The sequence below is a fragment of the Bos indicus x Bos taurus genome, chromosome 15 (genome assembly GCF_003369695.1).
Source record: "Bos indicus x Bos taurus breed Angus x Brahman F1 hybrid chromosome 15, Bos_hybrid_MaternalHap_v2.0, whole genome shotgun sequence".
NCBI lineage: Eukaryota > Metazoa > Chordata > Mammalia > Artiodactyla > Bovidae > Bos > Bos indicus x Bos taurus.
The window spans coordinates 20,813,704-20,833,054 of NC_040090.1; the positions used below are offsets into that span (position 1 = coordinate 20,813,704).

At 48.3% G+C, this 19,351-nt stretch overlaps 1 protein-coding gene across 2 annotated transcripts in view; it reads left to right on the forward strand.

The window, feature by feature from the left end:
• The first annotated feature begins 15,166 nt into the window (after positions 1 to 15,166).
• Positions 15,167 to 19,351, forward strand: part of WT1 (Wilms tumor 1) — a 51,174-nt gene continuing 46,989 nt past the window's right edge. Inside the window, exon 1 of one of the 2 annotated variants that reach the window (XM_027562733.1) lies at positions 15,167 to 16,008. In XM_027562733.1, the coding sequence (XP_027418534.1) occupies positions 15,564 to 16,008 (445 nt within the window). In that variant the 5' untranslated portion in view covers positions 15,167 to 15,563. The remainder of the gene's footprint in view (positions 16,009 to 19,351) is intronic. The other variant, XM_027562732.1, reaches the window with a different exon arrangement.

Genomic DNA, 19,351 nt, shown 5'->3' on the forward strand with positions numbered 1-19,351 from the left:
TCGCAAAGAGTCGGACACGACTGAGCGACTGAACTGAATTGAACGGGCTCTCTTACCTTCCATTTCTCATAGGATTTGGTCAATCGAAAGTCCTCGCAGAGCTTGGAGGGAGAAAGATGAGATCAGGTTTTCTGTCCCCCGCTCCTTCCCTGCCAAGTCAGCTCAGGTTGGCTTCCTTACCCAAGGCCAGGGTTCATGAAAGGTGGGCCTCTCCACTCTTTGCAACAACTTCAGTTTCTCTGGGTTCGAGGAACCACTCTCTTTGCTTGCCGCCGTCCTCAGCCCCAGGGGATGGGAACAGGATCCCTGCAGTGACTACGGTTGGGATGTTTCCCTGCCCCTGTTGGTTTGCCTTTAACCCTGCCCATACCTTCTTAAATAGACTCTTCATTAGACATTCCTCAATTACCCCATGGGAGTGTGCCCTGTTTCCTGAAGGACCCCAACCTACGCAGTTGCCTGGATGACAGTAGATGGTTTCCCCTCACTGCTTGAAGGCAGTATATTTGCAATGAAAGGCTTCAGCATCATGTCAACCTGGATATGTATTCCAGCTCTGCCATCCTGTACCTGTGGGACTTTGGACAAGTGACAAGCTCTCCATGCCTCATAGATAAAATGGGGATGTTTATGTGACTTTCCTCCCAGTTTCTATGAGGATCGAATGAAACAACCTAGGAAAAAATGTATTGCAGTGCCAGTCATTTAATGAGGACTTCCCAGGTGGCACTAGGGTAAGGAGCCCACCTGCCAATACAGGAGACATAAGAGAAGTGGGTTTGACCCCTGGGATGGGAAAATTGCCCAGAGGAGGGCATGGCACCCCACTCCAGGATGCTTGCCTGGAGAATCCTATGGACAGAGGAGCCTGGCGGGCTACAGCCCATGGGGTCGCAGAGTCAGAGACAACTGAAGCGACTTAGCATACATGCAGGCACAGTAAAAGCAGTTATTATTAATTATTAGCCATGTGCCATGTCTAGCCTGCCAAAGGTTGCCCATACTTCTAAGGGCCAAGTGACCCAAAGGGCAGAGACACCACCCTCATAAGCCTCAAAACCTCCCTTGTGAATCCTGAAGGGATGCCAAAGGAAATGGAACCACACAGGGACCCACATACCCAACCCTGAAGTGTGGTTTGGGTTGAGAGGGCTGCTCTTGCTTTTGGTGGGAGGTGGACTCTGACGGGCAGGGTGGGGCATCCTCTGGCACCTGGCTCCAAGTTCTGCCCACTGTTCCCAGGTCATGACCACAGTGTTCTTTGCCAGAGGTAAAGGGGAAACTGAAATCACGATGTATTTCTCAGCCGAGTTGTGATCTCGAATACCTGGATGAGGGTTCTGGTTGTCTTCCTTTTGAGGGCTTGACTCCCTGCCTGGGATACTTAACCCCTCTCTTCTACCAACGTATGATAACCTCCAGAAAGTCAGTTTTGATGCAGTTCTGTCTTTTAGTGTAATTGCAAGTTCCCAATTTGCCCCTGTGAAGTCATCTTCTTTTTTTAAATTTGTAATATTCCTTTAGTTCAAGACTTGAGGATTGTTTGTGTGAAGGGGAGTGTGGAACGGAGATGAGGTATAAACAGAAGTTGCTTTTTCAGGGGAGGTAAAAATGAGAAAGCCCAGGTCTGTAAATGTCAGAAACGTGCATACGTTTGTGTGCCTGTGTGTAAGCATGCTCGTGTGAATAGCTAAATGTACATACGAGCTTCTGGGTTTCTATAGGTGCATTTTCTTCTTCCTGTGATCACCAGAAATAGCCTAGCTCTGAGATCTTTTGAGAGTCTTCTTGCTGAAAACTTAGGTAGATTCTTCAGTATAGCTGCCGCCTGCCTTATTTAGACAGTATTGGTGTGCACCCACATTTCGCCTCTGCTCCCCATCCATCCTGGCATATGAAAAGTCAAGTCTGGAGAGAGGGAGAGAAACAAAGAGGAAGACAGGAGTGATTCAAGAAAGAAAAAAAATCAATTTGAGACTCCTTGAAATAGCACATTTCTTGAAATAGCACATCCCTCACAGTACACTGACACTAATTCACGTATGTAACAAAAAGAATTAATTTCAGGGACACAGCCATTGTATGAAGCAGGGTATGCCAGAGTCTGACATAAACAGGAAGTGGGTGGGTCAGACTTTAGTTGACACTGTGTGGTGGAAACAGATTCTGTGGCAAAAATATTTATTTTTACGTTGGCCCATGGATCTTGTCATGATTGGTTAGGACATGAAGTCTGATTCTGAGGATAAACTCTGTGCCAAGCGCTGGTGCTAAAGTGGATCCCTGAGGTTTAACCACTTTACTTCCTTCCAGTATTCAGAAGTTAGACTGTACCGAACGATGACCGTTGCCCTGGTTATACAGCCTTCTGGACGGGCAACTGTGGACAACCCAAAATTCCTGGTGTCTATTTCCTCATCTTGGGCATGGTGATAATAACTGCTAATTAAAATGGGTGTTATGAGAAAATACAGAGAAGCATGAGAGAGCCTACGCACTTCATAAATGATGGCAGATAATAACTATTATGCAAAGGAGAGGAGGAGGAGGGAAGGAGGAGGGATGGAGAGGGGAAGGAGGTGGAGAACTAATTAAATAAAAAAATCACCCAGAGGGCCATCTGGGGAGCATAAGAGTCATTTTATAGTACCCTTTAAAGAAATCGTGTTCCACATTCTCTTAAATAAGCTTGCTAATTTCCCTGATGGAGCTATTTCTTTGTTTCTAAGCTTCAGCATTTTATTCTGTTGTAATTATACAATATTTCAGGTCTGACATCAAAAAGTGCATCATCTGTTTTTATCTTTCTCAGCCTCATCCACATCCTTAGTGACGGTTGCCAGGTATCCTGGGGTCACCCAAAGTACTTTTATTCCAGAGACCTTGCAAAGTAAGCCAATGCAGCAATTTAGAAAGCTCTTGCTTGTGGACAAAAATACATTAAAACAACCAAGGGAGTGATTACTCTTCGGGATAATTATTTTTAATGCCTTACTAAACACGTTTGCAATGCGTTTCAGGTCCTTTGGGATTCAAATTAGAAGAAAATCTTTTTTGTTTGTTTTATTTTGTTGTGTATCTTGGAACTTGATCTTCGATCCACGGTAAATGTCTGTGATGTTTGCATATTGTGTAACAATCAACCCTCCCACCACCGCTCCTTGCTTCCAAATGCTATCAGGATTTCATCAGCTTTGAATAGGCAACAATATCAAAATACACGGTGGAGAGACTTAATGGTTTCTTTGTGGCTTCCTGGTTATCTTCCTTTGACTATGCTACCAAATGCAACTCTGAAAGAGGCTTGTTGTGCTTTGGCATTTGATCAGCCACTCACTTCAATTCAGTTCCAAACCAGAAGAGCTCCCCCTTGGGGTATCTTTGTTTCTAAACCTGTATGAGGCATCATTGACTACTTTTAAGTGAAAAGATGCTGTCAGCATATTAGGTATCTTGTCAAGTCCTCCTTAAAGTACAATGATGCTTTCCTAATTTTAATAATATTGTGGTTAGCTAATTATGTCACAGGCCACTAGAGGCCCTCTCTCTAAAACCCAACAAAGTGCCCTTTAGTCTCCCTGATCACCATACTGAGGAGTTTAACAGAATTCTTGGACTTGATCTAAGTGAGACCTGTTACAAGGAGACTTCTTATAGTACAAATTCCACATCCTGCCTCCACTGTGATTGAGTCCTACAGCATAGCCAGTGAGCAAGTTGAGAGCAAGAACTGTGTCTTGCCAGTTCAGTTGCTGGGCCCATAACAGGCACACAGTAAGTGTGGATGAGTGGATAATAAATAATATGTGTTAATCGTTCACTTGGGGCCAACTCCTTGTGACGCTATGGACTGTAGCCTGCCAGTCCCCTCTGTCCATGGAATTTTCCAGGCAAGCATACTGGAGTGGATTGTCATTTCCTACTGTGAGGGATCTTCCCGACCCAGGGATTGAACCCATGTCTCTTGGGTCTCCTGCATTGGCAGACAGATTATTTACCACCGCAACACCTGGGAAGCCCTGGATGAGTGAATGCTATTATACAAAGATGGTTCTCATCCACCACCAGCTTGGCCTTGGGGACAGCTCTACCACTACTTAGCTGTGTAATCTTGGGTTAATTATGTAATGTCTTATCTGAAAAATAAGGGGTAGGGCTAGAAGCTTTTTAAAGTTCCTTGCAGCTGGAACCTGCTGCAAACTGCTGCTTTACCACAGAGAGAATTTATCTTCCATATCCTGTATGCAATGAGTGGTACCTGGTAAGGCACCATATTGAGTTAGGAAAAGGACATGGTGAAAAACTTCTTAGTAGGTGATATTTAGATTCCTCTTGCCCCAAATGATTACTTAAAGCACGTGCAACATGAAAAAGTCCAGCTGTCTCAAATATTCTCATCTTTTGAAAACGGTTCTGTTGATAGACTCCACAAGGTAACTGAAGTCTCTACGGAGTTCTCCATGCACGTAACCTATCTGAGAGGAGCAGGTGAATTTTTTTTTTCTTTTTTAAATCCAGCCTCAAACAGAGATGATCAAGGAGCAGTTATGGCATTAATAGATCCACTTTAGATCTATCTGTGATAGACATAATTAGAACTGTGTTTAGCAAATACAACTGCCTTGAGGAGATGGGGCTAAATTGACCTAACAGATGTTCATGCTTCTCCAATAATAATGATGATACACTGTGTTTATTTGGACCACGATGAAACTGTTCCTGCTGACTTCAAGGTCCCAGTGCAAAATCCTGGATTCAGATCCTGTGGATTTATCACACCCACCGGAGGACACTGGCTCTCTAAACCTCTGAATGGATTATCCTCTTCCATTAGAGTGGGCTCATCCTTTCCAAAAGATAACATCTTGTTTCTCTGGCCTGAATTTCCCTTGACTTCTTTCAAAATACAATTTGTGAAAACAATGTGTGAGAACACATGACAATGGGAAGTACTCAGTGGGAATACTGCAATAAACATGTCAGGTGTATAAACTAGCTGATACTATTTATTTGGTCCTTAAGAAGAAAGTACTGGGATAGGATAAACTGCAATCATTTTTCAACATCTTAGATTTCTCCAATAACGCATATATGTTGGCAGACCTTAGCAGATCATGTTAATTTATTTGCAAGTCATCAAAGGAAAGAATAAAATATATGACTTCAGGCAAATGAATGGACTGGAAAACCAAATTTGGGGAACATCTATATTTTCTTACGCCAGAAATAAACATGTCGACCCGGTAAGGAGGGTTTTGTCCCACTCCTGGCTGAACTTTTGAGGGCTGAGATGGCTAATATCGAGGGGCCCAGCTTTGTGGTCTTTTCTCACAAATTGTTCCACGATTTAAGAAAAGGACAATCTGCAGCGTGACACAGCAAACGAGGTCAGAATAATATTTCTTAATGGCGATTCCTGCAGTGTTCTATTAATTACAGCAGCGGTTCAGAATTCTCTGTGCCTTGATGGGTTGTATTTTTGATAAACAGGCACCCATTTTAAAAAATTTAATGTGATATAAAACTGAGTTCCAAGGAATCTCTAATATGTAAATGATGAAAAATGATGTGGGGGAGAAGCAGCAGACATGTGCCTATCTATATATACACCATACACCCATGTCCAAAAGATGATCTTCGTGAACATAAAAGTTTATGCTGCCTCTAATTTGTGTGGCTTTTAAAATGCACTCGCAATATTTAGGGATCTTGGAGCATAACATTAGAATAGAAACTCTTTGCCCTAAATTTGCATGTACTCTCTGGCTTTCTCTTACTTGCTCCACATGGATTCTCTCTCTTTTCTAGCCAAATCAGTGTACCCACAATTCCCTTTGTAGATGGCATCTCTACAACATGGCTCAACTCGCAACATTCTTACCTGCCTATTTCTATTGCCACCATTTCCTGAATCTGGGGACAGGGATCCTCCAGCTCCTCTGGGGTAGGGTGGGGTGGGGTACTCTAGTTCAAGGCCCGCTCCTCTACGAAGAATTTTCCTTTCTATCCCAGCTAGAAATAACGATCTCTTCTACTGATAATATTCTAGGGCAGGATTTCTCAACCTCAGCACTTACTATTTCAGGCTAAATAATTTTTTGTCGCGGGGGGAATGCTCTGTGCATTTAAGAATGTTCACTAGCATCCCTGGCAGCTACCCACTAGATGCCAGTGGCATCCACCTTCCTACTCCCACAGAGTTGTAACAATCACAGATGTCTCTAGACACTGCCAACTGTCCTTTCCCCTCAGCCCAACCCCCGGTGGGGGGCAAATCACCTCAGTTAACCACTGCCCTACAGTTCTTCCCAAATCAGATCACTGATTCTGGAGAACAATGATCAGGTCCTTAGCAGTACTTTGGTTCATGTTCTAAGTTATGTGATGATTAATGAATAAAAGATGTTTTTAAAAATTATCAGTGGGAGTTTCTAAAAATTAACACTAGGTTAATTTGAATCAAGTTAGATATCAGAAAATTTTAATAGGAGTATATATTATTGCCTTGTCCCTCTTAAAAAAAAGCTTTATAGAACTATAATTTTAATACCACACTATTGAGTTGAAATGAGAAGCCACAAGTTAGAGACTGTCTCTGCAACTTTAGAAACATTATTGTTGAAATTATTAACCATTGCTGATGGCTCTTACAGAAAATTCAGTGATATAAGTTCCTCTTAAATAATAAGCTCCTTTTGTTGCTAGAAAAGTTGGTCTCTTCTGAAAAACTGGGTTTCTTCCTTCTATTGCATTAAGAGAGATATGTAACTAGTTTTATTTTCCCTCTTTGAGTTGGCTGTCAGGAAGCTCATAGCTAAGATTTATGTTCAATTACAGTAGCTATTCTCATTCTTTCATTTCTAACATCAATCCAATCTTTCCTTCTCACTAGCTCCACTTAACTCTTATCTTTCACCTTTGCTCTAACAGCTTTCTTAAATCCATCTTTATTATAAAATAAAATTTTAAGCAAGTGGAGTCCTTATCACTTACCATCAAAACCAGGATGCTTTTGGAAGTAAAGGGAAAATAATAACTAAGCTGGGACAACAGCTTAAACTGAAGCTGCCCTGGGCAAAATCAAAATGTGATGTCACTCTAGAAACACATAATAAATAGATAACAGCAATTACTCCATTCCCAGATTGGGGATAATTAAAGATAAACATGTGCCCTAAATAGAAAGTCAAAGCTATGTGCTTCTTTCTTATTTATCATGTGTCAATCTGTTGATTAGAGTTTAACATTTATTATCCCTTGGGAAATGTTGTAATTAGCCTCTATATTAGTAGAGGGAAAAAAATTTAGGCATTCTTAATCTATTTAATGTCTACAAAAGGGAAGAGGGGGATCCTTCAGATCTGGAACAGTGATCACAACAGAAGTTTCATCTGTTCGTGACTTATGGAGACTTGGAATTAAATGCACTATTGACCAGTATCAGATTTCTAATGACTCTATCTTGTTTTTCCTAAGCAACTTCTCATAAACTTTTATAATATCTTGAGCAGCCCAGCTAATACTATGTTCAAGCCTGTTTATAGAACTATTAATAAATGCTGTGTGGTAACTCCAGGAAGACAGTCAAACTGCTTTTTCTCTCCACTGGCTGAAAACAGTTTCCTGCTTATTTTGAAAAAGCATGGGATGATCAACATCTTTGATATATGTTAGATATTCTGCAAGATCCCAGTGGAACCAAATAAAATTCTAATTTTTATCCTAAAGAGCTCATAGTCAAAAAGGAAACACTGTCAATGCCTTGACTGCAAAGTCTTTCACAAATGAAAGAGTGAGATATCTATGCAGCCCCAGGTAGTTTAAAAGAAGATAGGAATTTGTTTCTGTGTGAATGCTCATAGAGAAGACGAAAGTCACCCAAAGTCTACAGAAAACAAGTAGCAGAGGAGGACTTAAGCCCCAGCCATCTTATCCGTAAGCCAGATTCTTTATACTAGTTTGTGCTTCCAGAGGAAGAAGCTACTGCTGTGAAAGCATAAGGCTCACCTCTGAGCCTGTGAAAATGACCAGAGAAGGGTAAAAATAACAGTACCAGCAGCATCCGCATAGCACATACTCTCTGCCAAGTATTGTGTACACGTATCTCATTGAGTTCTCACAACAAACACAAGAGAAAGGCTCACTTTACAAATGAAGAAAAACATGAGAGCAAATGATGGGCCCCAGTGCTTCCAAGAGTATTCCTTTCCCTGTTAGTTCTCATGTTACAGATCACCCTGATAGTTCTGTGCATTGCCTAGCACTTCACGGTTTTCAGATCACCCTGCATACTTTATTTCATTGTTTTCACCATCCTCCTTTTCCAGATAAGGGTACTGAAAAATCAAGAGCCTAAGTTATTTCTCCAAGGCCATGGTCATTGGCAGAGACAGGATTTGAGTCCAGGTTTTCTTGTAGCTAGCCTGGGATTCTTTATTCTGGACCTGGCTACATACCTGAAATGTGACTACAAGAAGGCAATCCTAAACTTTTCAAGCTGACTTTAGTCTTAAGCCTTCTGTACTGAAAGGAGAGAAGTTGATTTTGAAGGAAAGTTACATATTTCTCGTTTCAGGGCCCAGATGTAGGGCACAATGATTTTAATTTACTTTAAGGTGGCAACATCCTTGCTTGAGATCAGACTCTTAAGCAAAGGGCTTCCCTTCCTGGCCTTCTCCCTGATCCAACAAGACCAAAAATTGCTACCTTTTCTTAACTCACACCAACACCAGCTCTAAGTCTAGAACTCATTAGTTCTTCATAGTTAGAAGCAAAAGGCAAAGCAAAAGAAAACCAGACTGTATGTTAATATAGATAACAGCCACCATTTATGGAGTGCTTCCTATGGGCTAAAAAGTTTACACGCCTTATCTCATCTGGTTCTCACAACTTGAATAGGTACTGTTATTTTTACCTTTGAAAAGGAGAAAGTCAAGTTTTTCAGAGTTTCAGTACCTTTCAGTCCCTCAGCTAGCGCTGACAATTTTAATGCAGCTCCACCTAAACAGCTACCTGACTGATTCCGCAAAGTCCAGCCGCCTGGAAGGCAGAAACTTATCTAGACCAAGTATTCCAAATCCTTCAGAATCTCCCTGTGTCTTGGCAATAGGGTGGGATACTTACTAAGCACATTAAAATACGGCAGTGTGGGTAGAGGGCAGAATGAAGGGAGAGTGATTTGGTGCTGCCATCCCCAAGCCTCCTCGTTCCTCATAGCAGTTATCACGATATGAAAGCACGTGACTTGCAGCTTGGCTGTCATTCCTACTGGAATGTAAGATCCATGGGAGCAAGGCAGACCTTGTCCCCACATTGCTTTAGTCTCAGTCCCTGCTACAATGCCTGTCATATAAGATGTGCCAATGAATAGCTGCTGTGTGGTGAAAAAATGAATAGAAATGAAAGGATAAGGATGCCCCTGCTGGAGATAAAGGGGAGATTATTCCTTTTTTCTGGTTGACTCCATGATTTAAAAAAAAAAGCTTCAGAGCAATCATTCTGAAAACAAAACAACAACAAAATGCCCTGCTTTGCCAAGATTTACAGAGAGCCTTGGTTATGGGTTTTTCAAGCCACTGCTCCTTAAACATTTTATCGATTTTTGTCTTGGGTATACCTCTGCTAGGAATTCTGGCAATTCCCTTCCCTCGCTCCCCCACACCTCTTCTCCCAGTCGACCTCTAGTGAACACACATCCTTCTCCTGCTGACCAGCTGCATATCCGGGTTTGCAGACGAAGGCCCAGGTGGCTCTGCACTAATGGCTCATCCGTTATCTGTATGAAGAGCCAGTGCCTTTCTGAGCAGTTTTTTTTTTTTTTTTGAAGCTAAACATTCTATAGAAAGCAACGTCTTTTGTTCTTTATCTCTTCTTTCCTTACTCCTGTGCTTCTGATCAAATATATCCTTAAAAAGAAAAAACGTCTTTTCTGAATATTCCAAATGCAAACTGTTCAGATTTTTCCTTCCTGTCACACATCTTGAGCACCACAGTGCTAACAGGCTTCTCTAAAGAATATTCCCTTCGTGCCCTGCCATGGCCCCCATATTCCTTGCTTAACATTTGGATATTTTTACAACGTATTCAGTTCGAAAGATAATACTGATACCTTGTTTTATATGAACATTTATACACCAGGACCCTGGCGAGGGACTGAGTTCATTGGGATATTTTATGGCTTAATTCATCTGAATGATTTATATCTCGTTTTGTCTAAGTATTTGTGCTAATAAATTTAACAGATTCCCCCTTACTGCCTGGTCCTTCGTTTTCTTCAGGGGGTCAAAGTGAGAGGAAAATAAAGCAGCGTGTTACTAAAGAAAGAAGGAAGAAATTGGCACAACTGATTTAGAACACAAATAAAATTACAACACAAATAACATCTCTGATTACAGTTAAGGTGGGGCAACTAAAAAAAGAATCCTAGATTCAGATAGATTTCCGTAATTAAGCTATTTCTCAAAGGCAGAATCACAAAAGTGACAGAATATTTAGCAAGCTAATTTACTAAGGAAAGTTTTGTTCCTATATAATTAAATCCAACATTGAGGGAAAACTGACAACTATTAAAATCGAGTGCAGCCTGGAGATGGAAAGGGGATAAGATAAAATCCAATCTATAAAATATATTCCATTATCTTTTATAGGTTAAAAGAAATTCTTGGAAAGAATCTTCTAAGATGAGAAGATTTTAAGATTGTGTGAGGATATTTTTTTTTTACAGGTGCAGAGTAAGTTTGGGGTTTTTTTTTTTTCCTCTTGGTCTTTTTTCTTTTCCCCATTTTTTTTTTTTTTTTTCTCCTGTTGTTTGCAAAGTTGAATCTGGGGTCAGGAGTTCTAATTGTAACCTCAGACTGGAATTCCAGATGGTGCGCTCAGGACTAGAAGCAACTCTCAGCTCATCAATTTCATAGGCCTGCGTATCTGCTCTGGCCACGGCCCGGCCTCCATCCCCACTGTGGCATTAATGCAGAACAAATTGAGACATATCCTCTATATAATTAGTTCCAGAATTTAAAAAGATTTACGGTATAATAATAGAGGCAGCGCTGCGGAATCCTCTCATTGGGGACCCTCTCGCGGTGGCATCAGAACAGACGGGTAACCCTGAGCGCTTTAGACACTGCGAGCCGGGGGTGGAGGAAAGGGGAGTTTGCTCTGCGTACCCGGTAGCGCGCACCGGTCCTGGGACCCCAAACCAACTGAGTCTGAACTGGAGATGGTGGATTGGCCAAAAAGTCCAGTTAATTTTCAAATGAACGGAGGAAGCCGGGGGGTAGACAATAACAAAAGCCCTTCTCTTTTTTCTTTTTTTCAATTTAGATAAATGAAGCTGGGATTTCCACCGCCGGCGCGGGGATGGAAACCAGCCTAAGCGCCTGCCGCGGCCTGGGGTAGGCAGACTGCTAAGAGCTGGAGTCGGCGGGGAGGAGAGGAGCAGCGGTCAGACGCGTGGAGCTCTGGCACTGGCCTCTGCGCGAGGCGCTAAAATCGAGCGCTGGTTCCTCCCGCGCAGCCCACCACTCATTTTTGCTGTTTGCGGCCCCGGGCGCGGGCAGGCGGCCCCAGCCCTTGACAGATCGCAGCGACTCGGTGTGTTTATTCAGTTGTCGGCGGCCGCGGGGGTGACGCCCGGAGCGCGGCTCCGGAGTACGGTCTGGTCCCTGGGGCCGCGGCTGCAGGGCCAGGCTGGGCGCTTGGTCAGATCCAGTTGACAGCGCCGGGGTCAGAGTGGGGGTGGGGGTAGGGATGGGAGTTAGAAGACCTCCCTCCCCCTCCCACTCAGCCTCGATTTTAAAATCTTGGAATAATTAAACCCCTTCCAGGCCAGGATGAACTTTACCAATGACACCAAAGCCACGTAGGTTTCCAGCATCTCCTTTCCTTCACTCCCCATTCCATTAGCTCTAAAGAGGCAGAGGGTGGTGGGTTAAGTTCTGAGAGGAACCTGGGTTCCAGCTCGGTTTTGCCACTAATTTGTTCAATGTCCTTGGACAATAATAACAAGAAACTGTAATGTTCATCGAGGACGTAGGCCAACACTGTTTTCTGTCTACTCCTGAAGACCCCTTGAGGGTGGGTACTGTTAACTCATTATTCCATGTGACCACTAAGGAAACTGAGGCTCCCAGCGGCTACAGACCGCGTCTATGATCCTCAAGCTGCTGGTTACCTGGTGGGGAGCTGCGATCCCTTTCTCTGTTCACCAATCCCTTGCTCTGCACGCCACTGCACGCCACAGCTGCCTCTCCTCCCTCTGCCTGGGCCTCAGTTTCCTTTTCTGTAGAACAGGAGTTGAATTTCTAGCTCTGCCAATCGGTGGTTCAGACCACATCCTCTGCCAGAGGTCTCCTCGCTATCTGGGGTTGGGAAGGTGTGTGAGAGAAAGAAGTGGCCAGGTCTCCGCAGCCCTCAGATCCCTGGGACCTTGGGCGGGTCTCGAGCTGCTGGAGATGCCGCCGATTGCCCTACCTGCTGGGGAGGGCAGAGGCTGGACCTTCTTTCCCACCAGACTGCTTGCCCAGCTCAGGGCACGGAGGCTAGCCCAGCGGGCGCGTCCGCCTGGGGAACCGCCGAGCGCCCGCTGAGAACGTTGTCTAGCGGAGGGAGAAGTGAAGAGCGTAGGGCACCGGCTGAGCGCAATAGTTTGCGGGTTTCCCAGAGTTGGCTCCGGGGCGCCTGGGCTCAGGGCACGGACGCGGGCGAGGCCGAGGGACCTTCGAAGACCTCATCTCGGGGGAGGCTGCGGCTTCGGATGCACAGCACTTATTTCTCTGCGCTGTGGGTTGCAGGGGACTCCTCCCACCGCTTCGGACTACAAGGTCGGGGCGAGGGGGTACCCCAGAGTCGAAATGGGGATCGCATCACTGCTTTTCCCTCCCTCAAGAATTTTCAGGCAACAAGTAGAGTCCTAAATTTCCTAGCCCCCCCTCCCCTTCCTTTCACCACACCCCCAGGCAAAAACTTTTTTTCCCCCCTTAGAGAGTTAAGCGCCCTTGCTCTCTCTAGGATTCAAAACCACAAAAGGTCACAATCAAGCCACCCTTCTCCAAATACCCCCAACAAACTGCAAAGAAGGATAAAAAAAGAAATAATCTCAAGCTTTCCCGTTTAGAAGTGGAAATCCCTGGCTTTTCATAAATGGCTCGCTTTCCCTCACAGCACTAGAGCGAGTCCTCCTGAAGAAAAAACGACTTCGAAGTATAAGTAAGAGCGAAGGGTGTGAGACAGAGGTTTGGGGCGTCCTAGGGGGCAACTTGGCCTGAGAAGTCTTATCGCGAGGGGCCTTTCTCCATCAAAAAGACATAAAGCCCATGTCCTCTGCCCAGCGCTGGAGCCCCGCTCAGGTTTACAGATGCGGCGTGCGGGAGAGGAGTGGGCGGCCCACAACGAGTGTAGACGAGAAGGAGCTGGCCTCGAGAGCCTTTTCACTTCTTTAAAAAGAAAAGAAAGAAAAAGCTTCTGAGCGCAAACTTCGAAAAGTCAGGCACCAAAGTCGCGCAGAAAGGTGTCTATCACTGCGAACGTGGTCCGGCCATCAAATGGGTAGCGCCTGTTCCCGACCTTTGCCCTCAAGGTTTCCTGAGCCTCCAGGACAAGCGACCTCCAGAGGAAGGACCTGTACTTAGCGTGTAGGTGCCACACACGCTGCGGGTCCGCACCCAGAACTCCTGGCTTTTACTTAGTGCGAATTAATTAAAACCAAAGCTCCTTGTGAGTAAATCAAGGCTTTAAAAACGCCCAGGTTCTTTATAAAACCGCAACCTTGATTGTTGCAGAGAGCTTGGCTGAAAATCTTCGGGCCCCATCCGCGGCCAGTCTCATGTCAGAGGCCAAGCGGCACCCGGCTGCTTCGCGCCCGGCGCTCCTGGCAGTCCCAGGCTGCGCCGTCGCCGCTGCCTCCTGGGCGTTTCCACGCGCCCCTGAAGCGCACTCCAATCCAGGTTCCCGGCGCTTCTAGCCTAGGGTCTCTTTTCCGATAGAAGCCGGCTATTTTAGAAAAACCAACAAAACTAAACAAAACCTCAAACACCTGTTCTGGGGCGCGGGACTCCCAAAGAATGACTAGGTAGAGCCAGGAACCTGATTTGGCTGCGCCAGGCTCTGGGAGCTCCCAACGGTAAGAACCCTGCCTTGGGCCGCTTGAGGTTCTCCGTCCCCTTAACCTGGCTTGTGCCTCTTGGGCAGTCACCGCGCATCCAGAGTGGTACTCCCGACTGGAATGAGCGGAGGCAGAGCTCAGCAGGAGCCGCTCCGGGAGCCAATCTCACCTCCAAGGACTTGTATCCAAACCTTCCTCACCCCCTACCCTCCACATTCGGCGCCAGGATTCTCCAACCGGAATCTGGGCATTTCCCTAAGGGTTTTCTTTCCTCCCAAACTAGCCGCCATTCTGTTTTCCCGGCGTCACCGTCGAAGAGTTAGACACTCCTCACTAGAAAGGGAGACGAAGTGTCGCTGGCACCGATTTCAGGTACGTGGAAACCGCCCTTCTCTGGGCGCAAACCTCACCATGTCACCAGTCAATGGAATTACGCTCCGTTTATTAAATTGATGCAACCTCCAGGTCACCCACCTACGCCTGAGTCTGGCCTCTGGAATCCACAAAAAGCCACCCCGCTCCCCAGTGACTCTGAGATTATGACCACCAGTCCAGTCTGACGGCTCTAGAAGCAAGAGCCGGACTCGCGGGCGCAAAGCAAGGAATCCTCCTTTTTGAAGTCCAGGAAAAGTTCTCTGCAGCTATTCCGAAGTTCCGCCCTCGTGGAGCCCCCTGCCCCTCCCTCCAACCCGCCCTCCCCGATTAACAACCCCATCCCCACCCTCACCACACAGGGATGCAGGGGGGACATTCCCTGCTCACCTGGAGCGGCTCGCCAGTGCCCCGAGGCGCCCACACTCGCGAAGGCCGAGAAGGGGAGGTGGGGGGGAGGCCTGTGTCCCACAGGCCAGCGAAGAGCGCGTGGCGGGTAGGAGAGGAGGGTGTCTCTGAGAGGGACGCTCCCTCTGGCCCGCCCCCCACCCGCACTGCGAGGACGCCCCCAAGGAGTCGCGCGCCCTGCCTGGATCCGCTAGGGCTGCGGTGTGAATGGAGCCGCCGAGACTCCTGACTCCTCCTCCTCCCCCGCCGCCGGCCCCTCTTATTTGAGCTTTGAGAAGCTGGGGGCAGCCAGGCAGCTGGGGTAAGGAGTTCAAGGCAGCGCCCACACTCGGGGGCTCTCGCAACTCGACCGCCTATCCGCTCCCCCCTTCCCTCCCTCCCTCCCACTCATTCACTCACCCACCCACCCAGAGCCCGGACGGCAGCCCAGGAGCCGGGGCCCCGCCGCCTCCTCGCCGCGATCCTGGACTTCCTCCTGCGGCAAGAGCCGGCGTCCACGTGTGCCCCGGAGCCGGCGTCTTCGCACACGCTCCGGCCCGGGCCTGGGTGCCTTCAGCAGCCCCAGCTGCCGGGGATCCGGGGTCCGGAAGGCATCTGGGCCAAGTTAGGCGAGGCGGAGTCGAGCGCCGAGCGTCTGCAAAGCCGGAGGGCCCGCGGAACGTCCGGGGTTGAGTCACAGCAGATGGGCTCCGACGTGCGGGACCTGAACGCGCTGCTGCCGGCCGTACCCTCGCTGGGCGGCGGGGGCGGTTGCGCCCTGCCCGTGAGCGGCGCGGCGCAGTGGGCGCCAGTGCTGGACTTTGCGCCCCCGGGCGCCTCGGCTTACGGGTCCTTGGGCGGCCCTGCGCCGCCGCCGGCTCCGCCGCCACCCCCACCGCCGCCGCCGCCTCACTCCTTCATCAAACAGGAGCCGAGCTGGGGAGGCGCGGAGCCGCACGAGGAGCAGTGCTTGAGCGCCTTCACCGTCCACTTCTCTGGCCAGTTTACCGGCACGGCTGGAGCCTGTCGCTACGGGCCCTTCGGTCCTCCTCCGCCCAGCCAGGCGTCGTCCGGCCAGGCCAGGATGTTCCCCAACGCGCCCTACCTGCCCAGCTGCCTCGAGAGCCAGCCCGCTATTCGCAACCAGGGTAAGCGGGCTGGGGAGCGCCCCCTACACGCGGGGCGGTGGCGGCTGGGCTAGGGGTAGGACAGGGCACTCCCCTGTCCTACCCCTTCCCTGACCACAGCTCTTACCCGGTCACCTCCCCAAGGACTGTGAGGGTAGAGGAAGCCGCAGCTGGGGGAGACAGGAGGCCCGGGGAGAGGAGGAAGTCCACGGCGTGGGTTCCCGACATCCTCCAGGGCGGGGAACCGGACCCTTCGCTTGAGCCGGGAGGTCATCTGGGGGTCCTTGGACCCCAGGAAATTCTCAGATCCCCGTGGGGATGGGAAGCGGGAACCCGTTCAATGCCTGGCTCTACCTCGGGAAGAAGTTTTGTCGCCTAAGGCACCACCAAACTGTCGGCAAACATTGGCGTTTCAAGACCCTGGATTCGGAGTGGGACCAGCGCGTGGTGAGCAGCCCTTGCTGCGTCTGCCCGCCAAAAATGCCAGGAGCCCCTCTGGCCCTAATGGAGGCACCATAAGTACCTTGGAGCCCTAGGATGAGTAAATGAATGAGCTGGGGACAAAATAGTGGCTTTCCTAGATCCATGTCCCTGTTTGCGTTTGGCTCTAGTGTATAGTAGTGTAGAAGTGGATAGCTCCTGGGTGCCAGGTCAGGTGCGGCCACGCGGGCTCCAGGGCTGGAGGAGAACCCCGTTTATCCGATTCCAAACCCTGCGCGACGGGGTCCTACCACAGGCGATGAAATGAGGCCAGAGCGCCGGCTTCCTTCCAGCCCGCCTCAGGCGCCTCCTAGTCGTTGAACCCGGGTTGTAGCTGGAGAAAGGTTTTTGCAAGACTTGAAAGTTAAAACAAAGAAAGAGAGGTTTATTTTCCGTTTTCAGTCCTCATAAAGCAAGGGACACAGCCGTAGGTTTCTCATCTTGAGCCGTCGCCGGCTTTTTCTCAGGGACCAAAGTAGAATCAATTACGCCGAACTTCTGCATTTTATTTTGTTTATTAGACATATGCGCTGTTGTCAACCTAAACCAGTTCTGGTTGATTCGATGTTTTAGAAAATGCTTTAAAAACGCAGGAGCGGATGCTTTTCCTAGAGCAAAAATTCGCTCGGGCCTAGGACTAGTCTGTTTCTGGAATGCTTCGGTTGGGAGCAGAAGAGTGCGTTCTGTTTGCAGGAGGTTCTGGGGCGCCCAAGGAGCGCGGAAGAAGGGCGATGTTCTTCCCGTCTTCCCGCGCAAGTTCTAAACGCGTATCTTCTTTCGCGCGACCCTATTCACACCCAGCCGAGAGCACCTGGCCCGCCAGAAGCCCTGGCGAAACCGAAACCACCCTCCTCTCTTCGTTCGGGGAATCTGGGATCCATGTCCTCAAACCTCAAACCCACCCATGAGGTCCCTCCACTCTAAGTCTTTCGTAAAGGAAAGCTAGTGTTTGGAACTCATGGAGTATTGAACAGTTCAGTGAGGATTGCAGTCTCTTGTTCTCTGATCGTACCACCTCTAATTAGCACGTTGGTGTAACCTTTGGTAAATCTCCAGATCTCAGTTTCTCTATCTTATAAGATGCCCAACCTGATGTCTGACTCTGGTTTGAAGTTCTATGCCACATAAGTCCGACCCCGCCCCCCGCCCCCCCAACCGGGATTCTAAACACAGAAGGCAGCAGCCGCTTAAACTTGGCTGGACCTAAAAGGGCAAGACTGGCAGGCAGGTGTATGAGATAAGTGAGTCTCTGGTTGTGAGCTATTTGAAGACACCTTAGAAACCATTTAAGTACCCCGTGTGCAAAATACCATTATCATTTTGAGTCCATCTAGGTTCTGTAGGGTTTTTGGAACCAGGACTCTTTGGCTTTGGTTGGGTCCTTGTGTCCAAACTTCTACAGGGTCATCTGATGCCCGGAATTCCATCAACTCAAGTCTCAGGGTTGAGACTGTGGGCTTCCTAGCCAGCCAGCACTACACGTAAGGGGAATAAAATCTCAATTCCTCTCTAGAGGATAGGCCTGAGATGTCAAAGAGAAGGGGCTTGGGAGCTGGGGACCACGACTAATAGGTAAAGGAGCCTCCCCCGCCCCAACATCCTGGGAAGTTGCTCAGTAGAGAGGCCACAGACCCAGGCCACAGCCTGTAAGCTGGTTCCTGTCTTTAGGCTTGGGTTTTCTCCTGTGATAAAAACATAAAGGGTCATGCTTGCCCAGTCTCTGTAAGTCACTTGGCAGCTGGGAGTTGGGGTGGAATGTCAGAAGCCACTCATGGCTCAGCCCTGGCGTTGTCAACAAGATTGGGCCCTGAGATTTCAGATTTATTCTCTTGATTTCTGGGCTTCCTGCAGCCCCCCTAGAAATGCAGAGTCTTGGCAGGAGGCGTGAGTTGGGGAAAGCAAGGGCAAGAGTTCCTTCCCCACAGCCCATCAGCTGGCCAAGGCCAGTTCCAGGGGAGAGGAGTCAAGATTCTGGATCCCAGTCTCTAGGCAGGGCAACCTTTAATGGCTCAGGGGAGTAGACAATTGCTGGCACTCTTGCATATCCCCCCACTCCAAGGTATCATACCTCAGTTGGGGTTTTTTCGAGTTTCTTAAATATAATACCTGGTATTCTAATCTTGCTTATAAATACTCATTCAGGAAACATTTATTGAGCACTTATTCTGTGCCAGGCACTGGAGACTGAATGTTAAGAGAGAATGTCTTAGCCTTTGCAAGAAGCTCACAGCCTGACACTGGAGGAAATCTAGACTCTAAGAGATAAGGTGTCCGGGAGATCTCTCTCTGACAGAACCTGGACTCAAACCCAGACCATTCTAGGTTATTTCAACCTCCGTTTCTGGGGATCTTGGCCCCCCTGTTGAGATGGATTTCCTCTTCTCTGCTGGACGGGCACCGAACCCACTGTAGTCTGTGTGTGACCGTTGGGGAATTTGTCAGGAGGGTGAGGACATGCATTCCCAAACTTAGGTGCGAAGTTTGGGAAGGGAAGAGGAAGACTGCCTGAGAGTCTTGAGCGATTTCCCCAGCCCCTCTGGCGCGCAGAACCCTGTCCCTGGAGGATACCTGGTTATTACTGGGCCACCTAGTGTCACACGGGGACACCAGCACAGCCCTAGGGCCAAGGGCGCCCCCCTCGGGTCGCTTTGGAGAGGGTATTTCGTTGCTAGATAGCCTTCCCCATACGCTGCCGCTGCCACAGCTGCGGAGTCATCATTTTCAGCCCTTGGGGACCACCTTCCTGATTGAGCCTGCTGTGCCCTCCACCCGTCAGCTCCCGCGGGGGCCTGGCCCAGCCAGGCTGTTCCCGGACTCCTCCGCTGCGGCGGGCGGGGGAGAGAAGCGCAGAGCCTGTGTCGCTGCTCCACGCGGTCAAGGTTGC